This window comes from Chenopodium quinoa, unplaced genomic scaffold, assembly GCF_001683475.1.
Source record: "Chenopodium quinoa cultivar QQ74 unplaced genomic scaffold, ASM168347v1, whole genome shotgun sequence".
In the NCBI taxonomy this organism is placed as follows: Eukaryota; Viridiplantae; Streptophyta; class Magnoliopsida; order Caryophyllales; family Amaranthaceae; genus Chenopodium; species Chenopodium quinoa.
Window position 1 is genome coordinate 5,966,020 of NW_018743292.1, and position 27,796 is coordinate 5,993,815.

Genomic DNA, 27,796 nt, shown 5'->3' on the forward strand with positions numbered 1-27,796 from the left:
TCGCCCCCACCCCCCTCTCTTTCTCTTCTCCTCTTTTTCTCTCTATAGCTTTCTCAGATTCTCTCTCCTTTCCTCATCTCAAATTCTCAAGCAATTAAATCTCAATTTTCTCAGATCTCCTCAACCAAGACAACCATTCAAGTATTCAGCCCTAACTTTCTCTCCTCTCCTCACCTCACTCTCAATCTCTCAGATCTCAGGCTCTCACTCAGCCTTCACGCCCGGCTCAGCACCTCATCGCGTCGATATGTTTTCACTCCATCAGCTGCTCACCGTCGTCAACAATGGTTCTTAACCTTCGGGAGTTCCACTAATTGAACACCGTTACAATTAGAACCATTGCGAGTTCGCGAAGGTGGAGCGTCATTTGGTTGATTGTAATTTGGTGAATTAGATTTTGATGTTTTTATATTATTTAGAATTTGAAGGTTCTAGAGCAAGTTGAATGTATTTTATTAAAAGATGTTGTGTTTTGATGTACTTTTAGAATTGAATTACCAGTTCTCAAATGGAAAATATTGTGTTATGTGAAATTGCATTTGGATATCATTACATATTTGCCTTTAAAAATAAATTATTTTTGTCATTACATTAGTATTTACCAAATTATTAAAACTTATAGGGTTGGTGTTTCAAAAAAAAAAATAAAAAAAATAAAAACGTATTGGATATCAAAACTATCCAATCCGAAATTTTCGAATATCCGGATATCAGATATCCGAAAAATTTCGGATCGAATACGGATATCAAATAACCAATTTTTCAGATACGGATATCCGATCCGAAATCCAATTTCGGATCGGATATCTGATCCATGCTCACCCCTAATAGTTGGTGTTCTGCCCTCCAAACAAACATTACAGCATAGCTCTAGTTTGCTGCAGGACAAGGAGTTGACTACAAAGTTAAGTCAAAAGTGAAGTCCCCAAATTAATTTTCCCCCTCCATCAAAACCAAGCAGTTTCCATAGTGAGCCACAAATAAATGGGTTTGCCCAATATATCAAGTTCAGCAAATCCTTTAGGCAAGGAAAAGGACTTGGTAGCAATAAATGAGCTACGCCTCACTGACAAGTCGGCTGCATTTGGTGAAAATATGCTTTTTAACCAATGCTTAGAAAAGGCAACTCTCCAGCTCCTCCTTTGGTCAAATGGTTCCTGGGCCTATGTTTAAGGCCGACTTTGGTAGATCAGAGTCACTTAAAGGTAAATTGAGTAGGAATGGATCTTTTTCAAGTCATGCCTCAAAACATGTACAAGGTTTGAGGCTCATGCCACATTAGTCATATCGTGGAGAGGCTATTGAAAGAGAAGCAGCATTGAGGCCCTGCACACAAGTTCCATCTGCGGGGTCTACAAATTCCATGAGACATAACAGAACAAGTAATACGCGTCCTCCTCATCAGAAATGGAGTCAGGGTCATACAAGTCGAAGAATTGCACAAGAATTGGGCCAAACATCTAAGATGACAAGGTCTAGGGATTCTTCAAACAGAAATAGTTGTCTAATTAGGAATAATATTAAGGGGCCTTTGCTCACCAAGGTTGTACCTCATGATCAAATCTCAGAGGAAACGAGTTGGAATTCATGCGCTTCTTCTGGTTCAACAACTCAGCAAAGTGGCTCGCCATCTTCTTTGAGTGGGAGTTATGAATCATCTGGAAGTGTTAGTTATGATAGTGATGAAAGTGAGCCACTGTATGAGAAAGTAGGCCACTCAACAAGGATGAAACAGCCTGAATATACTGATAGTACCACTTCAGGATATGATGATACTTCTTCCTATTCTAACAGTAGAGATGACTACTCTGATGCAAAATCCTCAAGCCAAGTGAGCTCAGCACGGCTACATAAGTGGGACCCACAAAAGGAACGAGTAAAAAGGAGAGGGAGATTGAGGAGACTTGGAAGGAAGCTAGGGATGATATTTCACCACCATCACCATATCATTATAGGGATGAGCCTGATGCACGTCATGCTAGATCATTTTGGAAACGACTTGGAGAGATGTTTCATCACACAAAAAATGCCAATCATCGTCAGAAACTAAAGTCAGAGAAGCCAAGTTAATCTGATGTCAAGACTTTGGCGAAGAGAAAACAACCAGGACATTTTCATGCACTTGTAAGTGGGCTAATGAAGCACATGAAGCATTCTAAGAAACCTAAACAAGTGAAGAATGGTTTCAAGGGGCTTGAAAGTGGCCGTCATGGTGGTAAAAAGAAGGGGAAAAAACTGCTTTGGTGGCCGAAAATTCATGGGGGAAGAGGCGGAGTGAAGATGCCCAACAAAGGAAAGGTCAGGCTCGGAAATTATAGGACAAAAAGTTTTGCTGCAGCTAAGATGATTTTGAAGAAATGAAAATGTCTCATTGTATTTGTATCAATTATGTATATATATGTTAACAATGTAACATTGATGCTTCAAAGTCGCTTCATGTTCCTCTTTTGATCAGAACATGAAAATCTCTTTCATATCAAAATTTAAGATGAATTGCCTAGTATATTTTCTACTTAATGTAATATTTTATAATTTCTTCCTCCGTTTAAAATAAGATGTATTCATTATATATTTGTATGCCTCGTAAGTGGTAAAATTAGGACATCTTGATTTGACCAAATGATGTCACATATTGTATAACCCTTTTTTTTTTTTTAGCAACAATAATGTATACTTCTTTTCTATACAGAATAATATATCAACACTTCGATTCTACCATTTCTTTAATTTAAGAAAAATATGTCCATGTAAAATCATGTTAAAGTTGCCTAAATCACCTCACTTATAATTTCAACTTAATTTTTAATAAATTTTACTAATTAAAAAAATATATGGTTGTTGTAAACACATTAGGTGACTAGGGAATCATGTCAACAAAAGTAAAATGGAAAAGGCATATTTTTATTAATCAATTTTTATATCCTTTGACTAGGGGTAGAAGCGTCATTTGGTCCCCTCTGTCGACATGGCAACTTTAGCTATTTTCTTTTCTTGTTTTTGAACACAAATAAGTGGAGGCTAATGGTAACTTGATGGCGGCAGTCTGTCATTATTCAACATTCTAAAATTGCAAAAATTTGGTTTTTTTTTTTCCTCAACCAACATTCAAACACAAGACAAAATAATAATGTTGGTTGATCCGCATCACTTTGATGGCTACCCTGTCCATTCCCTCTCCTCCTCTTCGCTTCACGACGTCGATTACAGGTTCTCTCCTCCCCCTTCTCTAGCTTCTTTCTTGTTATTTCTCTGACATTCATTCATTATTTTCATTTTACTGGACTGTTTTTTCTTTCCTACAGCTGTGGCTCTTGTGGGTATGATCTCAACCTTAATTCATGCAATCGGAATACCTCTGTGATAGGTTCAAAGAACTACGGCAAAGCCATAAAAAAGGGCATCATTTCTTTCTTGTCTATAGACGAGACAAGGTTTAGTCGAATTCAACAGCTTAGGTGCAAGCCTTATTTCGAATCAGCTCGTTCATGGGGGATATTTCAGCGAAAAACTAAACTATTATGCCGGAAATGTGGCAACTAAGTTGGAAATGCTCGTAATTTAAGCAATTTGGCTGCTCCCATTCTTCGAAGCAGAAAGATATATCCCCTGATTCCACAGGTTCATGGGGATGGAATGGGGATTCAGATGCAGCCGGGACTTATGATATCAGGATTCGCGCTCTGCAGCCTTCTTCTTGTGACGAATCTAACATTTTCAGCAATGATATATGATCAAATAATTTATCAAATTTTAATTTCTATTGGTCTTGCAAATAAGGCTCAACTTTGTTTATGTTTTCAACTTTTGTTTTGGTTAGGCTTAGACTTAAGACTCTGGGCTCTTCCATGATACCAGAAATATAAGCGGTGTTATATTCATTCAACCCAAGTTATGTCTATATCGTTTAGTTTTGTAAGCCATTCCTGTGCATCTAAAGATACATAAGGTTTATATTCTGTACTTTCTTCAGATTTATCACTATCAGATGAACTATTATCATTTTTCTTGTCACTGGAAAGACTTGTCTGCCTGTTGGGGTGCCTTAATTTGAGTGATAGAAGACGGGATACTTCATGTAGGCCGCCCCATTTTTCAAGGGCACGGGCAATGTCATACCGTCCTGCAAAAAAAAAAAAAAAAAAAAAAAATCTTCTCAGTTGAGTTTTATATCTTACAGGAAACTAAAATCAAAAGCCTACAAAAAAAGGCAATAAGTGATTTTTTTTTTCTTCTTCTGGAAACAAAGCTGTCCAAATTATATACAGGTTAGGAAGTAATTAAGCAGTAATAATTAAACCTGCGCGTTCAAATGCTTTTCTGCTGGGCATATATGATGGATCCATCCCCCAGTTCTTTTGAAATCGATGAATCTGAAATTGACAAAGAGTAGATACTTTCAAGATTCTAAAAAATTACATAATGTTCCATTATCTTGCTGAAATTGATCAGGCAAAACGAGCAGAATGCTAGAACTTACCTCCACCTGCAAATTTTCAAGATTGTCCCAATAACCTTTAGGTTTTCGATGTTTATAAGCTAGAGACAGGTTCATCAATGTTGCAATCCTCCTAAAACCACCCATCCGGTTGATTGCCTTTTCAATGTCAACCCTACCATAAGAGCGGAGTTGCTTCCTCATGGGCATGAATCCATCCTGCCCATGCTCAGAAACAAATTTCAGGAGCTCAGACTTTAGAACTTCAATGTCCTGTTGCAAGCCAGGGACTCTAGGCCTTTGCTTTATGGAAGTTGAACTGCTACTGCTCAATTGAATTTTCACATTCCTTTGATCAGTTTTGCCTTCATTAGATGATAAGCTAGGCTGCTCTTTGCAAGTTTCATCCTTCTGCTGCTCCATGTGTAGCTCATCATGTTCATCAGAACTTGTTCCCATCCTCTTCTCAATGTAGTCTCGAATTGCACATAAATTGGACGGAAGATCCTCATATATAACCTATATATTCATAATTAAATGTTTAGCATCTCTTCCAAGCCAACATAGCAGCACCATCCAAGTGTAAGCATTAAAAATACTCTATGCCGAATTGTTAACACAAGAGGCAACCAGATTGTGATCAGATAACAACCCGAGTTTAACAACTTCCTGAATCCTAACCCTTGGATAATTCACAATCATGGTAATGCAATGCAAGAAGGTGATTAATTACTAAAGTTGAAGTTTTAGCATACCTCTTCCATTATTGATTCTGATAGAAAAGTATCTTGGCGCATTTTTGACTCCACGGAGTATTTTAGCAATGTATGATGGTTTCCGAGCTGCTCAAGCTGCCACCTGCCATGAAAAGAGTCGAAATCCCCCTCAACCTGCTCAAAGCTAATTTCTTGCTCAAGCTGTTCACACAAGTCCATGACAACCCGTGCATGGAGTACCATATATAAGAGACCCTTGCATCCTTCCTGTGAAAAAAAGCGTAGAAGAACTTCACTCACTTTAGTGAAAATAGAATAAGCTTTAAACCAGGTAAAAGCTATTGAGGAGAAAAGCATAGAATTCTTAGGTTTATAATTTCAAAGATCATAAAGTCAGTGGGTACAAAAGCAAAGACAATGATGCAATGGATATAAGAAGATTGCCTATTATGTTAATACAAACTAGAATTAAAAACATATCCTGTTTTTACCTGAAGGATGCGAACTTTGTTGTTATCTCGAAATAAAACTTTGCTGATTGCCAAATTTGGAACTATCCTGCAGAAACATATAGCTTAGTTAACTAAGACATAAAAAACCTAATGTAAAGAAGCAAAAACCACAGGTCAAGGTTTTTTTTTTTTTTTTTTTTAATCTTAGCCAAGTAACATTTCTTTCAGGTTGCCTTGGGTTGATCTTCATGGAAACATCATTCAACTAAACAGATTACTTTTGTTTAGATGGTAACCAGAAGAGTTTTAAAACTGAAGAAGTTTTGGAATGGGCTAGCACAGAATTATTTCAGAAGGATGATTAATTCAAGTCATACGAATGTATATATAAAATAAATTCATCCAAGGCAAGAATTTTGATCAGTTTATCCGGGATGAACGCTCTCCATCCCAAGATAAAGTTAAAACAAAATTCAGGCAAAATTAATTACGTAGTAAAATTTGCTAAACAAAACTGTCAAGCACAACTGAACTGAAGAAAAGAACTGGACAACATTCTGATTCATGCAACAAATTGGCTTTACTCACTCTGGAAGACTTTCATAAGTAGTTAAAACATCCCAGACTTCACGAACAGGAGCTTTCACTGTAATGCTAGCAACAACACAGCGATGAACACCGCCATTTTCCTTCAGTACATAAGTTGTTGTCAGATAGCCGTAGCAACAATGAGATCCTCTTCATCAGGAAAATCAGTTGAAAATAGTTAAAGTCAATTAATTACCAATAGGCCATCAAATCGACGAAGATGAATCTCATCCACTAAGCAGGGCTTGTCAAGCCTACAAACTTTACCATATATGCCCCAAGTACTATTCAACTCAGAAGGTGCCTGGGGCAAGGGCCCAAGGATAGATCTGGAGGAAATCTTCTTTAGCTCCTCAGTAGACATATCTTTCTCTTTTAAAGTACTTGGCAAGCTAGTGCTACTAGTATTAACAGAATTTCCGCCTTTTGTGCTAACTAGTTTAGGCATCTTCTGATTTCCTACAACAATACTCTCAGCTCTGCAAGCCAAGGCTCGAAGATTCACAGGCAGGTCTGATTGAATGATCCTCTCCAAAAAAATTGCTGGAAAGTTAAACTTTGGTATGACATTGACCTCATAAGATAGTGTTGTCTTAGACGAGGATCTGAGATTATGCAATACAGAAGCATGTCAAAATAACTATAAATATAGAAATTTGCAGGTTTTCTTAAACAACAAAAGCTGTCTCTTTCAGAAAAGCTACTTTCAATGGAATTCAGACATAACAAATCGTATAAGGATAATATTTCTAAAGGTTCTCACAATTCCAGTTGCACAAATCACTGATATAACTTTTTACAAGTTTGCAAGCTATATCTAGATGTGAACAGACAGAACAAATATTCAGTCAATGGCACCCTCACAGAAAATATTTCCATAGTCTAATCAGACTTCATAACAGATTAAGAGGTCCACACATTTAGCTCTTACTTCAGGATTTTCGACAGATGAAATGGCCCTTTTTTTCCTTCTTTTTAATCCTGCTTCTATAATCATAGAGAATAGCAGACCTAACCATCAATGTATCATACACATGTGATGATAATCATTATAGTTTTGACTTGATTACTCATTTCTTCATCATTGTCCTCAATGTGTAAAGCTCCAGTTAAAGATGATATTATTGTTGCCTCTCTACTCTACAACTATTATCCTAATACACTTAGACCAGCTACAAATTTAATTAAGAGTGAACCCTGAAAACTCATAGGGAAAATGGGAACAGTTATCATACCTTCTCTTTGATTTTACCGACCATTTTCCTTCAAACTTCTTGAAGTCTCCATCCACCATGGAGAAATGGAGTTCACGGTCTCTTGGCTGCATCAGAATCGATAATTACTTTTTGATGTTAAAAAATGGTTTACATCCATAATGTTCAATAGGTCATAAACAAGTTTCCATGCAAAATATCTATATAGATGTGAAGCCACTACAATTGGGTACAAGAGAAATTGGTAAGCAAGCACAGAAAGAAAGTTCTGTAAATTTTGAGGCTTTGAGCTATTGACAGTAGATTATAGATCTAACATACCTTTATAAATGCTCATATTATTTTTCTACTATAAACTCACTATTGGAGCCTAAAAAGAAATGTAAAGCCAAATTTACATACCCCATCCCTCCCTCCATGTACATCTTGAATTAGTCATTGATAGCTACAGAGGGTACAATTAAAAGTTTAAGAACTCACTGAATTAGGAAATTCTTTGAGATCCAAGACAACACGAGCTTCAATATGCCAATACAATGCCCTTTGGAAGCCTCTTTGCTCTAACCACAGTCTACCAGGATACGGACAAGGAATTCTTCCACTGGAAAATGGCAATAGTAGGCCATAGCATAACCATTAAACAAAAGCATCAGAATTAAGCAGGTTGGAATGTAAAAAAATGTTTCATAAGAGACAAAAATACTTTCACCACTAATTACAGTAAACTAGTAAAGACACTGGGGTGAACAAGAGGAACAAACTTATCATGAACATCATGTTACTTTCTTCCAATCAAGCAGTAATGCCTGTAAACCTTGTTATAATACCTCTTATAGCTCCCTTATTACTACAGTAGTACATTTCATAGGGATAATAAGAATTAATATTTTGGGAATAATGCACCATTGAGTCGTGATCTTGGGACTCCGCTACAAGCCTACAACCCAAATTACAGGGTTAGTTCACAACCAAGTTGATATTTATGAGCTATGATCCTTGATACGTCGCAAAAACCAATGAAACTGTCAAACATTAGTTAACTTCTAACATTTAACAATAAAATATTACTTCTTTAGTTTTAACCATTCATCTTAGCAATATCTATTATTTTCGCCACCATACCTTCTATGAGTCTGTTTAGATCAATTTTCTACTTCTATACAACACTCACTAGTCACTACTCCCTCTATCTCATTTTAATTAGACACCTAATTATTCTCAAGTAACATATCTACTAAATAAGAGAACTCTAGCAAGAATCAACCTTACCAAGATACTAACAATTAAGATAACTCAAGCAAAAATTAATGTTACATGATTTTTTTGGACAAACTAGAATCATTAGCATATTGTTGCTCCAAAAACAACTTCTTTTGTATTCTTACCAACAACTCAATAAGTGTTATATAATTGGTTATAATTTAATCCCAAAATCGGAATTGCTTCTATAATACTCCCTCCGTTCCATAATTCCCTAAATTCACCTTAAAGGCTATCGCAAACATACGAAAAACTACCTAAAGAGTAATGATTCCATCAAATTTTTACAAGTAACAAAAACTATAGCATAAAAATAAAAAATGAAAAATGAAAGATTACCTACAAACAAGATTAGGTACGAAATCAGCGAGGCGTTCATAATCAGTAAGAGCATTCCAAACCGATTCGACATCGGAATTGACAGTAATCTCCGCCTTAATCCGACGCTCTCTCCATGAAATCACTTCAACCTCACAATTCACCTTCCGATCCCAATTTTCTCTCTCCTCCACCAGCTGCTGTTGTTCACCAACATCTCTGTTCCCCGCTCTTTCAAATCCGCCATTGACGGCGTAAGCATTCACAATCACTCTCCCCTGTTTGCTCCAAAATCTAGGGTTCGGATTAATCTCATGATTATTAAAAGTATAAATTGAGGCTTCTGATGAAACGTTTCGAAGCGAGAAAATGTAGGGTTTGGCGGGAAATTGGGGATTAGGGTTTGTAGTAAAGGAGAGAGAGATTGGATTGAAGATGTAGGAAATCATGGAGTTTGATACTTGATTTTTTTTGTGAATTTGCAGTAGATTTTTTTTTTCAGTGTTCAAGTACAGAGGGAGTGAGAGAGGTGGTTAGGGACCGTTAATTGGGTGATTTTGGCGCTGAGTGAAGTGAGGAAGTTGTGGTTTGGAGTTGGGGGTTTGTTGGTCATTTCAATATTTAACTTGTGGTTGGAAGTTTACAATGGATTTTTTTTATTTTTTTTATGAAAAAGGGACATGTCACTTTGTCACTTAAGTATAGCTTATAAGAAAATTGATCCGACTTGAATTAAATTGATAGAATACTTATTGTCTTAATTTACGTCTACAAACCCATATAACACTATTTTCTCTACTCATATAACTTTACATAGTTAATTTTTCGAGTGGAAAAGTACAAAGGAACAAGCAAATCAATAATTATGAAAATGAGTTGCGATGAAAAATTTGTCATTTTTTATTACTGTATCGTCTGTATATGAGGTAGGAAATAGAGTTGAAAAACTTTGTGAGAGATGTAAAACGGAAATTGAACAATATGTGTACAAATGCGAATCATGTGGCGTGTGGCACAACTAAGGCCAACCAAGACACCTAGTAAAAATACTTAAAAGTTAAAACCAATAAGTCAGATTTTCCAGATTTCAGATTAGCCAATTAGGTAGCACAAGATAAGGAAATGCTGCTTTCAGGAAATAGCTTCTTGTGCACCCATATTTCCCACCACTCCCTCAGAAAAAAAGGAAAGAGATTTCCCATAACATTTGCAAAAAAGCCAGATTTTCCAGAAAACGAGCAGAACCCCAATTTCAAATTCAAGATCTCTAGCAAATTATTGACTCAATCTGCCATTGGAATTCTGGGATTAGGATTTGTTGATGCAGGGTAATAATTCTTCCTTCCCTGTGTAGTATGTAGTAGTATTATTTACATACTATTATTAACTATGTATTGTATCTTAATTAGTGTTTATTGTAATACTTATGTAACATTGAATTATTTGGTCAGATATAGTGGAGATTGGTCAAGAATTGGAGTGATTTCTACAGAAACGGAGGATTTGCTGAAGATTGCAGCTTTTTTAGTGGTTCCTCTCTGTTTGTTTGTTATATTATCTGTTGCTAAAAACCCAGAAAATTAACATCTTTAATAAGTCGTGTGAACTGTTTTTATTTTTTTATTTTTTTTCGCTTTTGCAATTGCACAACTGTTTTTTTTTTTTCGTGAGGTTTTTTATGTTATAACTGCAATTGCACAATGTGCGTGTAAGCAATATCACGATGTGGTGCCTACAAATTAGGCTATAAAATAGGCTAATAATCAGCAAAAATCTTTGACTGGAATTAAACGTGGGAGTCACCATAACTACGAGCTGAGATGTACATTGACTAAACAGAATGTAGTCATGTACAAGAATCTATAATTAAAACATTACTTTTGTAACACGTTTAATATATCCAAATAAACAACGTTATATACTCTTGAGGAGTTGGGGGTATTACTAAGTAAGAGTACTATATTATATACTACTCGGTAGACTTTCATACTTTCCCACTTATTAAAGTACGAGTGTTTTTCATATTTTCACCATTTTTTAATTGTAATGTTGAAAATTTTACATTTGTTAACGCACATGTTATAACTGGTTGATTAAAAAAAATACATATATTATAAAACTAATATCTTAAAGGTTAACTTATAAAAAGGAGGTACTTTAAAAAATATTTTTCAGACGAATATAATAAGATCCCACATATATGTTTTTTTTTTCCCGACATATGTATAAATAACAAAAAACAATCAAATAAGTGTGCACAACTAACAACAGTTACGTCAGTTAGCTTGTTGACAACAGTTACATGCACAACTACTCCCTCCATTTTTTTAAAGTGTCCTATTGGAATTTTTTGCTCTATTCATTTGACCCACTTTAATCAATATTTGTAAATTATATACTTCCTCCGTTCTTTTTTTATCGCATCACTTACTACTTTAGGAAGTTTACTTATTATTGCATCATTTCCTTTTTAGGATAAAAAATATCTATGTTCACACTGTAAATACCCAACATACCCTTACTTTTTCACACTTATTTTTTATTTTATCTTACATTACATGGACAATTTTGTATTTTTACGTTTCTCTCTCTTACTTTTTCCCACTACCAAATTTTGCCTCCGAAACCCCTATGATGCAATAAAAAAAAACGAAGGAAGTATAAGAAACTATATAATCTTATATATACTTGTTGAAATCGTGTCAATAAATAAATTATTAATAATCAATTATTATAATCTATACTTATTGATAATTAAAAATATTAATGTTAAAAGTTTTGCATCGACATATACTGTACCAAGCTCTAATGAATCCTTTTAAAAAAAATGGAGGGAGTATCACAACTAATAATGTTGTTGTAACTACATTTTGCCAAACAAAGATTTACACAGTTACACTATATTATGAATCCACATTAAACTAAAAAAATTATAATAATAAAAAAAAAATCGATAATTATTTATTTTTAAGCCAACTAATGGATGAGAGTATTGAGTATTGACTCGAGCTGCCGACATTACGGGGCATGCTGTATGCAATCATTTTTTTAAGGAGAAAAAATGAATACATTGTAACTTTGGCTATTCTTCGTATTCTCTTTTTAAGAGAAGGTATTGGGAGCGGGTGTCGCACACATAATTACGTGCGGCAGATTTGATTGATATATTTTATTTGTTGGCTAATATGTTTCATTTGTTGGCTGATATGGTTTTTGTGTTGGCTAATATATTCCTTTTATTGACTGATGTAATTTTTTTTTTTTTATTTTTGATATGTTCCTTTTGTTGGCTGTTATAAAACATCAGTTGGTTGATATGTTTCTTTAGCTGACTTATATCTTTATTTTGTTGACTTATACTTCCTCCGTTCTATTAATATTACAACAATGGACTTTTCGCACTATTCATCACTTTTGTTTGACCATATAATATGATTTATACGTTAAGCAAAATATAGTCATGTGAGATCTTGTTGGATTCGTCTCATAAAATACTTTCACAATATTAACTTTTTATAATTTTTACTCTTATACAATTATAGATATTTAGCATATAAAATGTGCTTTGAGATGTTTAATTTCATCCTTGTTGCAATATTAATAGAACGGAGGAAGTATGTTTCATTTTGTTGGCTGATGTATTTATTTTGTTAGCTTACCTGTTGCTTTTGTTTGCTGATTTCATCCTTTGTTGGCTAATATGTTTTATTTGTTGGCTGATATATTCCTTCTGTTGGTTGATATGTATCTTTTGTTGATGATATGTTTCTTTTGTTGGCTGATATGTTCTTTGTGTTGACTGATACGTTTTTATTAATGTCTGATATGTCCCTAATGTTGAGTGATATCAGACATCAATTGACTTATATGTACATTTTAATGGCTGATATGAGTCATTTGTTGGCTAATATAATTAACAATATACAATACATTTTTATTTCGTTCTCTCTCCTCTTGGCTGATATGCTCATTAACAAAATAAAAATAAAGTGTATGGTAATCTCAATAGCATAAGCTTTTATTTGTATAAGGTAATCACAACCCAAAATGCTTATCAGATTCCAAATCATTTTTGAAAAGAGAAAAAAATGAATACATTTATTCATTCACAATAATGTGCATCATGATATCGCGTATCATTATTTTTATTCAATGTTGAATAAAAAAAAAAATTAGTGATATAAAAGGGTTTTATGTTCTTTACATATTTTACCTTTGATATTAGAATGACTGATACGAGTCATGCTCATTCATATATTACTTAGAGTTGGCAATGGTCGGGTTCAAGATTCGACCTAAACCTAACCCATATTTTAGTGTCTGGGTCCTAAATGGATCTGGGTCTCAGTGCAATGGGTCCGGTCTGAAAAGTTCAAACATAGACCCGATCCAGATTTGACCAGTAGATATTTATTTTATAAAAAACTCACATAAGTCATGAGTTATCTAATTTAAGGAATTGAATCAGATGAAAGGAAAACCTAAAGAACCTAACTCCAAACTATAGCCGACACTCCTTGAAATATTTTATACACACCCAAGTATACCGTACACTCAACTAACCCAAAGTTAGTTTTTGCTCTTCATTTGATGATTAAATGAGAAACAATCATCAAAATGAGAAAAAAATGCTCATGGGTGAGTGTACCGTACGCTCGGGTTTAATTTATATAACAATCTCTCGACACTCCTCAGCTCTAAGGGCTAGCTCCTACTCTCGCCAAGTTGATTGTCGTATGTTTAGTAGTATTTTTTTTTTTTTTTTGCATGTTTAGTAGTATTTTATTAATGTATCTTTTTTATATGAAGTTTATTTTGATATGCAATATGCGGCTAAGATTGTTTAATGTATCTATATGACTTTATGTGTAGTCACACAAGTAATAGGCAAGTTATAATCTATTTAAAATACTTAGTATAAGTGATTATAAAAAAATAATAATAAGACCCATTTTGGACCCGTTTTAGACTTGAGACCCGCTAGTTCAATGGATATAGGTCTGATTTTTTATACCCATTAGATTTGGGTCGGATTTTTGGATCCACCTCCAAAAACCCATGTCTAGGTCTTGTCAGACTCGACCCGAATTCGACTCATTGTCATTCCTACTATTTACCAATATGTGTATTTTTGGTTTAATCAATATAATAAAACTTACTCTTCGTCCTATAATGTGGTCACAAAATTTTGAATTAGGTACTTAACTTACGCCCAAGATAAATATTAAATCCTTGGTTTAAAGACAAAGATAAACCTTTAGCAAAAACATACTCAGCTTCCACGAAATTATGAGAACCACACAAGTAAATTTACCTTTCTCAATTCTATCATGCATATGGAAGTAGCTAGAAAATCACCATTATCACAAGTATTGTGGTCGAAGAAATGCGTAACCAACCACTAAATTTTGGATTAAATCCATTTGATTTTCATTATTGCCAGTAATTTAAACATCCATTTTTTTTCAAATGTAAAATTTATATATTTATTAACACCTTTTGATTGTGGGTGATGATTTCTATGTTGCTTTGCAGTTCCATGTTTATTTATTTTTTCCTAATTTTGCTGAATTGATTGTGACAATTTAATTTGGATTTTGATGTTATAGTGGGGTAGCTAAGTTTTTTTTTTTTTTAATTTTTAATTTTTTATTATTATTATTATTTTTTTTGTTTTGTAATTGGATATTAATAAGTTTTTTGGAAAAGTAGAATTACGCCCTGTTTACTTCACCTTAAAAAAATAATATTCAGTAAAAAGTAATTTCAGTTCAGTATAAATAATTTTTAGTTCAGTAAAAAAATAAGTTCAGTTCACTAAAAATAATTTTAGTTTAGCAAAAATAAGTTCAGTTCAGTAAAAAAAATTACAATTTAGTAAAAATTAGTAACTTTAAAGAAGAAATATAACAGAAAATCAGTACAAATTTCAGTTCATCAAAAATAATATCAATTTAGTAAAATTAATTTCAGTTCAGTAAAAATAATTTCAGTTCGGCAAAAATAATTTCAGTTGAACAAAAATAAAATGAAGTGAACGGGAATTTAGAGGGTAAATTTGTAGACTTAGAGCTACTAAGTTAGGATTATTTTATTTTATTTTTATCTATTGCATAATGATAGATTGTTGAATGATCAACATTATAGAATGATATAAAATATGGATATAAGGAAATACTACACTATTTTAATCATATTTATTTGATTTTTGAAATCAAGGAAATCATATTGACAGATTCATATACTATGCCTAAATATTCTCTTATTTCCTTCCCATATATCTTTAGTTTTTTTTTTTTTCAAGAATATCTTTTGTTTATTATTTTTTATGACATTCTACTTTCTTGTGTTATTTGACAACTTATAACCAATACTAAAGGGGTTGTTAAATATCGCCCTCGAATATCTAACTAACGCCCGCAAAATAACATAAAATTACGTACTTATCCTTATAATAACGATTATTAAAATAATTAATTTTACCTCAATTTCACACTTTTACCGTACACAAAAATTTTAACCGTTCTCTCCAGTGGTCAACGACCACCAACGATCATGGGACCAACCACCGTGATTTTCAAAATCAAACAAATTTTTAAAATTTTGCAAAATCAAATTTATTGGATCTTATGGACGACGACGAAATACTGGAAACACAACCTATGTTGCTCGCCGAAGGCTCGTCGGATCATATGGACTTGGTGTGTGCTGATAAAAAAATTTAAAGTTCGAAACCCAGGAAAACGCCTAGGGTTTTCGAAAATCCTAGGCGTTTGCCTGGGTTTCGATTTTTTTTTATTGTTGTGGTTGTTTAAATTTTCTAAGCTTTCATCTCAACCGCCCAAATCTTTCGTACAACCATACGGTTGTTCGAATGAACTAGGCGTTTGAGCCTAGGTTGTTCGAAAAAACAGGGCGTTTGAACCCGATTTCAGAAAATAATAATAATAAAAATCTTATCTTCGCCGACCGTCTTCCCCTTGTCCTTCCTCGTCATATCTACGGCTGTGTAGATCGAGAAACCGAAGATTAAAGGAGGTGGTGGTTGGTGGTTAAAAGAGGAGGTGGTGGTGGTGGTAGTAGTGGGTGGTAAAAGGAGGTGGTGGTGGTGGTTTAGAGAGAGCAAAGGTAGTGAGGGTGGGTAAGTTATGTTTGAGGGGGGGTAATTTTTTTTTTTAAATACAAGGGTAAATTTGTAAAATATATTTTATTTGCGGGCGTTAGTTAGATATTCGAGGGCGACGTTTAGCTTTCCACATACTAAAATAGCAACTGCTGACATTATCTTATCCTAAAATTAGACACATATCATATTGTCATTAAAAAAATTTCCTCTAAAACTATAAATGATGTCATCATTTTATGATTTTTATTTTTATTTTTTAAAAAATTTCAGTCAGATATATTATTAATATCAATTTTCAAAAAAGATTATATTCTCTCTAACAATAATATATAATTTATGTTTTCTTCCTCAAGTACTATCCCTTTCATTGCATCATTCAGTTTTTCTATTATCTCTAATTTTTCTTTTTTTTAAATATTTGATGTATTTATTTGGATTTTTTTTTTATTTTTAATTTTAATAAGAAAAATTAAACAAATTTAGAAAACTTTATTTGTTCAGATCATACATCACACGAGACTAATCTAGTTATACATACATTTACTTATATATGATAGCATATACATTATTTACTACTGTATTAATCTAATAAGATCACTATTCATAATCTTGCTTTATACTTTATACACAACTCAAATGGCTTATTTTGTTAACTAAAATCAATTATATCATTTTATATGATATAAAATATTTCTATTATTTATACTATCATATTAAGTACAAGATAGCCTATATGTTATTTAATATATTTAATGATATTGATTATTATTAGTAACTAAAACGATTAATTTAGATTGCATATTAATATATTGCAATAGATTTTTTTATTGCAAGAACGACATGTGTCAAGTTTTAAAGGACTGTAAGTATATTTTAAATAATCTAGCTTATGATCAATCTAGATTATTTATGTAAATATCAACTTGTGATATTTACAGGTCAAGAATTTTACAAAAATATCAAGTTTAGAATAACTCATGCGATAGTATTGAAGTTGACATATGTGAACTTGATATTTTCAATACAAGTTCACATGTGTAAATATTTATGTAAATACAAGTTCACATATGTATTCTAGTATACACAGACTGAGCTTTTGTCTGGAGTGCCTTTTGTTTTAATTTAGTTATAGATAGATTGAAAGTTAGATATTATAGGATATATCAATTAATATGCATGAAGATTTGAAAAAAAAAAAAAGGGAAAGTAAAAGTGGCGGGAAATTTTTTAATCTGAGCATGACAAGTGTCATGTCAGATTCGCTTTTAGTATTATATTATTGACTACTTCAACATATAAACTAATAATAACATTTATTATTTTAAAAAGAAACATGAAAGAAGCACCAAATAGCCCTATATATAGAAGGCGATAGAGAACCAAAACAAATCATCAATCAAAATAATCCCATATTATACATTTCATACTATCCTGCCAACCAAATTGGGGAAAAAAAATAAATAAAATAAGGTAATAATAATAATAATGAGGAGTTCAAGTAAGAGTGTAAGCATAATGATGTTGATGATGATGGTCGTTGTTGTTATCCAATTCGAACCCATTTAATCTAAAAAATTTGACGTATTGAAGGAATGTTTAAAATTCCTGCAGTCATGTATACCTTCCACACCAATAAACCAATGCTGTTACGGGCAGATGTTGCAAACTTAGCATGATCGTAGATGCTTTTTTGAAATTTGTAAACCCTTCAAATCATTAAACCCTTACGAGTTCCTCGAATATCAAGGCTGCTCAGGAATTATCTATGTCGTGCTGATCTCTAATATTCTAATGGCTGCACTTTCATTCATTCTTACTTTTGGAGGTTTATATACTTCAAATTGTTGAATTTAGTTTGTTTGATTTAATTAGTTGTGATTTCAATATAAATGTTGGTGTGCCAAATGCGTGCGTGTGTGTGCAGTGAGCGTCTTTTTCTTTTGCCTTTTGTCCATAATAAAGAATGACCTTGTCGGTTGTCCTTGTATCTATTTATGTATTAATGGCCGTATGTAGGCCAATTATATTGGTTCACCTTACTTTATGATGACTGATAAGGGAATCAGAATATTATTGCTTATTTTTTATATTCAACGTTGTACTCTTTTTGTTCTTAACTTTTGACTTTTCTTCGTCTGTTAAAAACATTTATTTATATGTGATGAGATGAGACTACTTACACCAGTTGTTCATCACATTAAAGAACAAACTAATTAAAGAGAATGATTTACATTTAAAACTGGTGAGCTACTTGACCAATTGACTTCTTTAGGATGTCAAATTGTGAATGCGTTGATCACATTTACTTATCAATTTTTTTTTTTAAGTATTGGACGGACTTCTTTAGGACTTAAACTCACCTCGTTGGTACGATTTGTAAGATTTTATTACATGTATATTTTATTATTTTTGTGACAGGTGGAGTAGTTATATTTGCATAATAAGACCCCATTAGTAATCTTGTCCATTACCACTCATTTCTTAAAAAAACGTGATGAAAATTTCAATTATGACACGGATTTTTGTATTTAATTCAAATAATCGTGATACAATCATTTATGATCCTAATAGGATTGTAATGGGTAATAATAATAATAATAATAATAATAATAATAATAATAATAATAATAATAATAATAATAATAATTATAATAATAATAATAATAATAATAATAATAATAATAATAATAATAATAATAATAATAATAATAATGGATTATGGATTACAATGGATTATGGATAGGCTTTGACACGGATTGTAATGGATTATGGGTTGAATTTTGTTACTCTTTTCCAGCAGACTGTTTTATGGGGAGCACACCTTAAGGTTATGTCAAGGAGTGCAGCAGGGTGATCCTCTTGGCCCTTTGTCTTTTGCTTTGGTACTCCATCCGTTGGTGTGTCGAATCAGGGATTCCTTCTACTTATGTTTGCAGGCTTGGTATTTGGATGACGGCACTATTATTAGTGACACCTTGGTGGTAGAAAAAGTTATGGAGTTGATTTTGGTGGAAGGACCTCGTCTCGGCCTCCATGTAAACGTTGAGGAAACGGAAGTTTTCTGGCCCACGGAGGACCCACGTAGCCGTCTGGTCGATGTCTTTCCTCCAGATATTGCTCGTCCTGTATATGGTGTTAAGTTGCTTGGTGGTCCTGTGAGTGCGGATTCCTCTTTCTGTGGTGTGTTTGTTTCGCAGAGAGTGTCGAAGACCATTGTGCTAATGGATGTTGTTGCTAAGCTTGATGATCCCCAATATGAGTTGTTACTTCTTCGTGCGTGTATTAGGGTTTCAAAAGTCTACTTTTCTATGCGCACTTGTCCTCCTCGTCTTTTTGAAGCTTCCCAGATTTCTTTTGATGTGGCCCTTCGAGCTTTTTTGGAGCGCATTGTAACTGCTTCGGGGCCAGATTTTGGTGATTGACAATGGCGACTTACCACCTTACCTTTTTCTTATGGTGGATTGGGTGTCTATTCAGCGGGTGATGTTCGGCGCTATGCTTTCCTTGCGTCATGTTTGCAATCTTCTGGTCTTCAGGCTTCGCTTCTTCGCAATTCTGGTATTGTTGGTCCAGGACCGGCCTTCGATGGTGCTCTTAGTCTTTTTAATAGGACTGTGGAGACTGACCTTATGCATAACCCTAGTGAGATCGCTGCCCCCAAACTCATGAAGAAATTGGCAGATATATATATCACGAAGGTCACTGCATCTGCAGAATCCACTTTCTCCTTATCTCCGCGTTAGGTTGCCTTATGGAAGTCACGGCAGGGGGATCACACTTCTTCCTGCTTGCGAGCGGTCCCAATATCAGGTTTGGGTCAGACTATGAATGGTAAGGCAAACCGTTGTGTTCTTTGCTATTGGTTGGGTGTTCCCTTGTTCTCCGTTTTGACACCGTGTTCTGCTTGCTCAAGGGTTTTTGATGGGGATATTTATGGGGATCATGCGGTGTCTCGTGCTAGGATGGTGGGTATTAAGCATCGGCACTACGTTGTTCGTGATACCCTTGTTGATATTTGTCTTCGCTCTGGGATTTCTGCAAGAAAGGAGGTTAACGTTGGGTTGACGTGAGGGAACGACGGGGCTCTTCGACCAGCAGATGTGTTGCTTTATTTTTGGGATAGAGGCCTTGATGTATGTATTGATGATACAATCTGGGTTGTCTGACTTCGTTCATGGTTGTGTTATGTCGGCTGTGGCTCAGCGGAAGCAAGACAAGTACGAGTATGGGGCGCGTTGCAGGGCTATTGGCTATGGTTTTCTTCCTTTTTCCTTTTCTTCATTGGGGGAATTAGAGAAGGATGTTGTTGCGTTGCTGAAGCGGGTTCAGGCGTTTGCTAGGACTCAGGATATTGGTGCTCGTGTAGCTGCTCATCACATCTTCAACGGGATTGGGTTCGCTATAGCTAGAGGGGTGATGGCCCAGATTGTATCTCGGCTTCCCACTAATATCTTGTAAATGGATTGACTTTGTAGGTTTTTGTTATAATAATAATAATAATAATAATACACTCTCCGGTAGGATAGTACAGTAGTAATGTACTCCCACTATTCCTCCAAATAAAAAATAGAAAAATTTGAAAAATGCCACCAACTATTGTTTACTAAAAGTTTTTTTTTTTAACATTACCACCTACTTTTCTAAAAAAAATAAAAAAATAAAAAATTCCCACCACTTATGCCCAACCATCCTAAATGACGTCATTGTGGGTTCCACTATTACTTCCTTTCAATTTCCCTCCCTTTCCCTCTCTCTTCTCACAATTTTCCCTTGTTCTTCCCTCTCTCTTCTCACCAAAAAGCCCTATAAATAGAAGGCGATAGAGAACCAAAACATATCAACAATCCAAATAATCCTATAATACATACATATTACCCTGCCAACCTAAAAAAAAACACACACACACACACAAAGGTAATAATAATAATAATAATAATAATAATAATAATAATAATAGTAATGAGGAGTTCAAGTGTAACCGTAATCATGCTCATGATAATGGTCGTTGTTGTTATACAATTCCAACCCATTTACTCTCAAATTGATGATGCAAAAGTGGATCCGGATGATCTAAATTTCATCTTCTTTTGTCTAAAAACACTGCATCTATCATGTTCATCACCTGGTGACTCACTAACCGAGTGCTGTGACGATGTGCTATTGCTAGATAGCCGTAACCATAGATGCTTTTGTACGATCTTGTCAACCGAAACAATAGATGAAATAAGCCGTTTTGCTGATTTCATCAGGCCTACATTTGATAATGCTAACCGCTGCATTAATAGACGACGCAAAGTAGCAGCTGACTCGTGCTTATAATATTAAATGCTGGTGTGACTTTACTTTCTTTGATTTATTGCTTCTGATTTTCATATAAATGCTGCTACGGTACGTACGGTGTGCCAAATGCATGCGTCTTTTCAATACTTTTCTTGTGTATAATAAGGAATCACCTTGCGAGTTCTCCATGTATCATGTATGTATGGCTTAATGGCCGTATATATGTTCATTATATTGGTTCACCTTCATGATGACTGATGATATAGATGAAGGAATCAAAATATTATTATTATTTTTTTTTTATATTGTACGTATATTCATTTTGTTCTTAACTTTTGACTTTTCGTATTGTTTTAAGACTTTTCGTATTGTTTTAAAGTGCACTCCGTAATTCATATATATGTAGCATGTCAATATGTGAGATGAGACTACTACACATTAACATATAAATTTTGTCAATATTTAGGTCAAACTTTAATAACTTTGACCATAAATTTTTATTAATATATAATAGATTGTATTGTTATTGTAATGTAAAAAGTTTGTACTAAAAATATTGTATAAATTTCCATAATTCCATCTCAGGGCCGGATTACAAAATTCAATCAAATTTATAGCACATGTTTTTGTCATATAATATCTACTATAATTTGATCAATTAAAATGAGATACTCTATAAAATTCTATTTCTAATGCCCAAGGGCTTAATATATGTTCTTACTTTGCCAAAAAAAAAACCTAAAAACTTCTCATACTGCTTACGAAGTACACCAAATTATCTCATTCCTGGCCTTATATTCGTCGAATATTTGGATAGAATTCCTAATATTACAAGATAACTTTTTTTTTTTTTATTTATACCTACATATTAGGTGGCACTTAAATATAAAATCACAAATCTTATTCATTGATTTTGCTTATTTGGTGATTGAATTTTTTAATTCAAAAATAAATTATAAATCACTTTTATTTATTGATTAATTTGATATAAGTCCCTTGCTTATGTGACGCGCCGAATGTTTTCAAAAAATGTTTACTTGTAAAATTAAATAGAACAAATGATTATATTAGATTTATGGCTAAATTTAAAAAACATAAATAGAACAAATGATTAAAGACGAAGAGACTATGAAGCAAAGTCTAAGTGCGCACAACGTTGGAATGCAATTGATTAGCAGTTGTGCTAAGCCGCTAACACTAACTTGTATCATTTGGAGATATCAATTGTGATTCTTAATTGTGATGAAGACTTGAGAATATATTAGAGAATACATTATTGTTTTTGTTTATTCTTGATCGTGATCATATATTGCGATAAAGATCACAAAAAAGATTAATTGAAAAGTGCAAATTGTGTAAATTACAAATATTGAAAGTATATTTCGATACGAATTTAACACAACTATATTTTTTCCAACATACGTATTAATAATCACAAAAAAGATCAAAGAAGTGTGTGAATTGTGTAAAATATCAAATATTGCGATAAAAAGTAATTGAGGAAGTATATATATGCTTTTTATGTATCAACACATATTCTACATTTCTTTTTTGCTAATGCTATATAAGAGCAAATATAAAAACATTCATCCTTTCATTATTTATTAGCATGTTAACGACAATTACACACACAACTAAAAACAATCCCACAACTAATAATCGTGTTTACAACTTCATTTTGCCAGCCTACACTACTATATCATGAATCCACATCAAACTAGACTAAGTTATACCTTAAAAATAAAAAATTAAAAAATAATTAAAAAAAAAGTATAAATAAATAAATAAAGCCAGCATTACGGGGCATGCAATCATTTTTTTAAAGAGGAGGGGGGGAGGTGGGGTGGGAATAGGTTTTATTAAAAAACTAGATACTTATATTCTAGCTACATTCATTAAGCATCAAACGTAGGATACATGGAGAGTTGGATGGGTTAGACATCGATATTCGTGGGACACAGATACGTCTCTGACCTATCCTATTATGATATAAATTGTTTAACTTTTTTTATTGAGAAAATTTAAGTAAAGTAAGATAAATAAGGTAATTGTTAATTTATTAGGTGCCTTTATATATAGTTCATTGTTAATATGATAGAATATGGTCTAATAAGAGGACGGAATGACAAATGTATGGTCAGTTTCCTTTTTTTTTACAAAAAAAAATATATATGATATGAATTTTAACATTCCGTACCCATGTCCCTTATTTTGAGATAGACGTTTTTCCATATCTGTTTCGTACTCGTATCCGTATCAGTACCCGTTCTTGTGTAACCTAGCATCAAACAATTTTACAGAGTACTATTTCATCATTTATTATTTGATTTTGTAACGTAAAATGAATAAAATCTAGATATTAATTAATCTTATTCTTTTGTTTCTCTAATTCATACTTCCTTAAAAGAAATTGTATGCCAAATTTTTTTATTTTGGTACTTTTTTCCTCTATCTTTTGTATTGAATTGGGTTTTAGCAAGTTCCTATATATAATTTATAATACTCATTCATAATATACACCTAATACAGTTTCAATTACTCTTGTAAATAAGTGTTTAATTGTTCTAATAAAATCAGGCAAAGTTCTTGTTCCCTCTAGGTTTTCCTTAGGAGGGTTTCATTCTAGTGCTTGACTAGGGTTTCCTTTTCTTGAGGTTCTTCTCAATTTTAATCGAGTTTTGTTTCTGGTTTTTTTTTTTATTTTAATTTTCTGATCATTGATTATGGCAAATCTAAACAAAAATCTCTCTTTAATTGGTTCGAATAATGATGAAGAGGCTATTGCCGCTTTGTCAAAAGAAGGAAATTCAGAGGAGTCTATTGAATGGGATGACTATGGTGAAGATGATGAGGATGCCCGTATCGAACTTGCGTTGGTAGGGAAAATCTGGACCAATCGTAATGTGAATGTCAATGCATTCATAGCAACAATGAAGGAAGTATGGCAACCCGAACACAAGGTGGATATTTTGAATATCAGAAAAAATATGTTCATGTTCCAATTTCACCATTGAAGAGACAAGTACAAGGTGTTGGAAGAACAACCTTGGCATTTTAATAGACATGCTTTGATTCTTGGAGAGACGAATGACACGATAAAACCCTCGGATACTCAACTCCATTTGCTGCCAATGTGGGTTAGGGTTTATAACCTTCCCTTGAAGGGGCGTCTAAACTTAAGCAATGTCGAGAAGATTGGGAATAAATTGGGAACTTTTGTTAAGATGGACAATGATGCGCAGGTTGGGATTAACAAGTTAATCCGAATTCGTTTTCTTGTAGATGTTTGCAAACCCTTAGCGAAATCAATCAGATTGAAGATGAGAGGAGGCTTTGAAGAAAGCTTTGATGTTAGGTCCCCTATTTTTTGCTTTTATTGTGGTAAGATGGGACATGGAGTGAAGGATTGTGAAGAGTGTAGAGAGATTGAAGAACCGGTGGTTTCCTATGGGGCATGGTTGAAGGCTTCCCCATGGAAATATAGTGTTGTTTACAAGATAGACGAAGGAGAGAAGAAGGGAGGGAGCTGTGCCAAACCCTTGTTCATTACTAAACCCAAACAAATCAATGTGAAGCATACCCCTAGCACTCAAGTTTGTGAGGTTGTAGACAGACTTGAAAAAGTAGAATTGAGTAGTAAAGGAGGAGAAAATAATATCTTACGGCCGCAACATTGTGAGCTTTTTACTTTTAGTAGTGGAGAAAACAATAAAAAAAATGATTGAGAAGAATTCAGTTGTGGACAGTAGGAGCAGTGGGAAGAAAGCTTTGGGGAAGGGGTGGAAGAGAAATCCGAGAGATGGTGGTCATAGTATGGAGAGTGATCTGAAATTAGCAGGAGAGAAAACGAGGGATCGGGAAGAGGGGGTGAGTAAGGATGATTTAATGGCAGTAGAAGGCAATGAAAGAAGCAAGAAGAGAGCTACAATTTCAAACGTTGACCATGTGGCGAGCCCCACACAATGGGCTCTCGATGGCCAATGAGTTACATCCTCTCATGGAACTGTAGAGGCCTGGGTGTAGAGAATATTTCAAACATCAATTTTGAGCCCCACTGTGATCATGCATTTAAGCATGGTGGCGTCCAAAGAGAAAGAAGCTAGAGATAAAAGAGTCACCAACAAGTTTTAGGAACTTGTAAACTGTTCACGGTGTGAAGGTTACACCCCATTCACGATCACGGAGATCGCTAACTCCATAGTGGTCCGGAACCATGACTGGATATTCGGGGATGATGGTACGAATCCAACCTAAAAGAGATTGAACCCGCCCTAAATCGGCCTCTACTTAATTCTTATGATATTCATGTGCGCTTTCCGATCAACATACATCCAACAAATTAGTCCTAAACCTGTTTAATCTACATTGGTTGATTATTAATGCACAAATAAATCTATTATTAGTGATCACTTGAATTAAAATCATATTAGCCTAAAATCAAATTATGAATTATCTTATTAAGCGTGATTTCAAGTTTAAATTCCCTTTAAACCTGCAAGAAAGGGTGTGATCAAGCAATAACAATAAATAATAGATAATCAAGCAATCTATAATTATTATTTAATTGACACAACAATCATTATAAAAAACATAATCAAAACATGATTAAAACATTATTAGCAAGATCCTAGACATGATGTTAAACGGATTAATAACAAACCCTAGCATGTCACTAATCAAGATTAAAGCTTTAGCCTAAACATGATACTAGAAACATGATAATAGAAATATTAATTAACACCCTAAACATGATCTAAAAATCATAAAGGCATCCTAACATGATACTAGAAATCATAAAAGCATCCTAACATGATACTAGAAATCACAAAAGCATCCTAACATGATACTAGGAATTAATAAAATATTCTAAGCATGATTTCTATATCAAAAGCAACGAATAAATATTAGGGAAATCAAATTACTCACTTTGATGCCTCGTATCTCTTTCTATCAAAACAATACACATGTTAGTAACTTCAAGAATGGAATAAATTAAACAAAGAAATAAAATAAGAATAATTGAAATATAGAGTTGGGACCAAACCCTCAGAACTATCAACCTTTCACATCGAGGTCGAAGGCAACTTCGAGATTGTCTTGGAGTATTCGAAGCTCGTGAAGGAGGTATGGTGTTGGGATGTGTTTAGGCTAAGCTAAGAGAGAAAGAGAGAGAGAGAGAGAGAGAGAGAGAGAGAGAGAGAGAGAGAGAGAAAAGCTTATAGCTTAAAGAGAGAATTAGGTGATGATTGTTGGTGATCAAGCTTGTTGATGATTGAAAATGGGGAAAAACGACCTCTATTTATAAGGGAAAAAGAGGGAAAAGCTTAGAAAAAGAGTCATAATCCGACTCGATGTAAAACAGATCGTATCGCGAAACGACAGTTATATCGTGACACGATACTTATATCCGTACGGAATATAGGATAGAATCCGTACGGAATCCGACTCCCAACCAAATTGGATAAACCGTGTTTCCGTACGTATTCTAATTTTATCAGAATTAAATCATGAAAAAATAAGTGTTTTATCCGATATAAATTTCTAAGTCTTTATCTTTTCAAAAACAGGATAAATTGGAAACTTCTAGAAGAATCTAAAAGCTAATAATCAATCCTAATGTATTTAGGAATTAAGTTAAGTTTAATGGACCCCCCACATGATCATTGGGTCGTAGGTAAGGTGGACCTAAGGTTTGGGCTCGGTTTAGTATTTTAGCCATAACTTATTCGTTTTAAGTTGGATTTGAACTTATAATATATCGTTGAAAACTCTCTTCAAGCCCCATCCAACTAAGCAATAATTAAACCGAATTATGGACCAAAATAATCAGGTTTGAACGCTTTTATAAATTGGACACGAAATGAATGATTTTAAAGGACACGAAATGAACGATCTTGGGAATAAGGGCATGAAATGAATGATTTTGGGTTAAAACATTTAAGGAAAGGTTAGAAATGGTCAAGGATAAAGGGAAATTCATGAGACTCTTCAATTCTTCACCTAACTCGATAATCAAAGACGTGAAAGGTACTCATCACTGGGTTTGGTTTTTGGGGAGACACAATCAGGTGTTTACACTGGGGAGCACCTCTGCATTTAGTGCTTTGAAACGTAATGTGTTTCTAGAGAGCCCCCAATTTGTATTTCTTTCAGCGACTCGGTTGAAAAAACATGAACTTGAAAAATAAAAAATAAGCTGAATTTCAATGCTGCATTTATTGTGGAGTGTGTAGGTGAAGGGAAAAGGAGGAGTGGTGGTCTTGCTTTACTGTGGAAAAATTCTTTAGATGTGAATATCCAATCTTTTTCGCAGAATCACATCGATGCTTGGATTAATTCGACTGCTTATGAGGGGTGGGGATTTACTGGATTTTTAGCCACCCCGAGGGAGAAAATAAACACAAAAC

The 27,796-nt window shown here is 33.8% G+C and overlaps 3 protein-coding genes across 3 annotated transcripts; 2 read left to right on the forward strand and 1 right to left on the reverse strand.

The window, feature by feature from the left end:
- Window positions 1-3,019: 3,019 nt before the first annotated feature.
- On the forward strand, window positions 3,020-3,734 carry LOC110736662 (uncharacterized protein At4g08330, chloroplastic-like). Its single transcript, XM_021916950.1, is given in 3 exon segments — window positions 3,020-3,207; window positions 3,303-3,555; window positions 3,558-3,734. Coding segments are annotated over 3 exon segments (507 nt in total). The 5' UTR covers window positions 3,020-3,127; the 3' UTR covers window positions 3,732-3,734.
- Window positions 3,735-3,784: 50 nt separating this feature from the next.
- On the reverse strand, window positions 3,785-9,567 carry LOC110736661. The gene is made up of 10 exons (XM_021916949.1): window positions 9,005-9,567; window positions 7,886-8,006; window positions 7,427-7,512; window positions 6,388-6,796; window positions 6,192-6,292; window positions 5,643-5,709; window positions 5,191-5,418; window positions 4,478-4,954; window positions 4,298-4,370; window positions 3,785-4,120 (listed from the first exon to the last, which is right to left on the reverse strand). The coding sequence occupies exons 1-10, from the start codon at window positions 9,430-9,432 to the stop codon at window positions 3,876-3,878; spliced, it is 2,235 nt and encodes a 744-aa protein (XP_021772641.1). The 5' UTR covers window positions 9,433-9,567; the 3' UTR covers window positions 3,785-3,875.
- Window position 9,568: 1 nt separating this feature from the next.
- LOC110736663 lies at window positions 9,569-10,909 on the forward strand. The gene is made up of 2 exons (XM_021916951.1): window positions 9,569-10,311; window positions 10,435-10,909. The coding sequence occupies exons 1-2, from the start codon at window positions 10,106-10,108 to the stop codon at window positions 10,565-10,567; spliced, it is 339 nt and encodes a 112-aa protein (XP_021772643.1). The 5' UTR covers window positions 9,569-10,105; the 3' UTR covers window positions 10,568-10,909.
- Window positions 10,910-27,796: the final 16,887 nt, after the last annotated feature.

Excerpts from the sequence above, each read along its gene's own strand:
- LOC110736661 (XM_021916949.1), bottom strand. The coding sequence starts at position 9,432 with ATGATTTCCTACATCTTCAATCCAATCTCTCTCTCCTTTACTACAAAC. Across the intron at positions 6,797-7,426 it reads TCGGTAAAATCAAAGAGAAG|ATCCTCGTCTAAGACAACAC; the intron begins GTATGATAACTG and ends GCATAATCTCAG. Across the intron at positions 4,371-4,477 it reads TTGAAAATTTGCAGGTGGAG|ATTCATCGATTTCAAAAGAA; the intron begins GTAAGTTCTAGC and ends TGTCAATTTCAG.
- LOC110736663 (XM_021916951.1), top strand. The coding sequence starts at position 10,106 with ATGCTGCTTTCAGGAAATAGCTTCTTGTGCACCCATATTTCCCACCAC. Across the intron at positions 10,312-10,434 it reads TTAGGATTTGTTGATGCAGG|ATATAGTGGAGATTGGTCAA; the intron begins GTAATAATTCTT and ends TTATTTGGTCAG.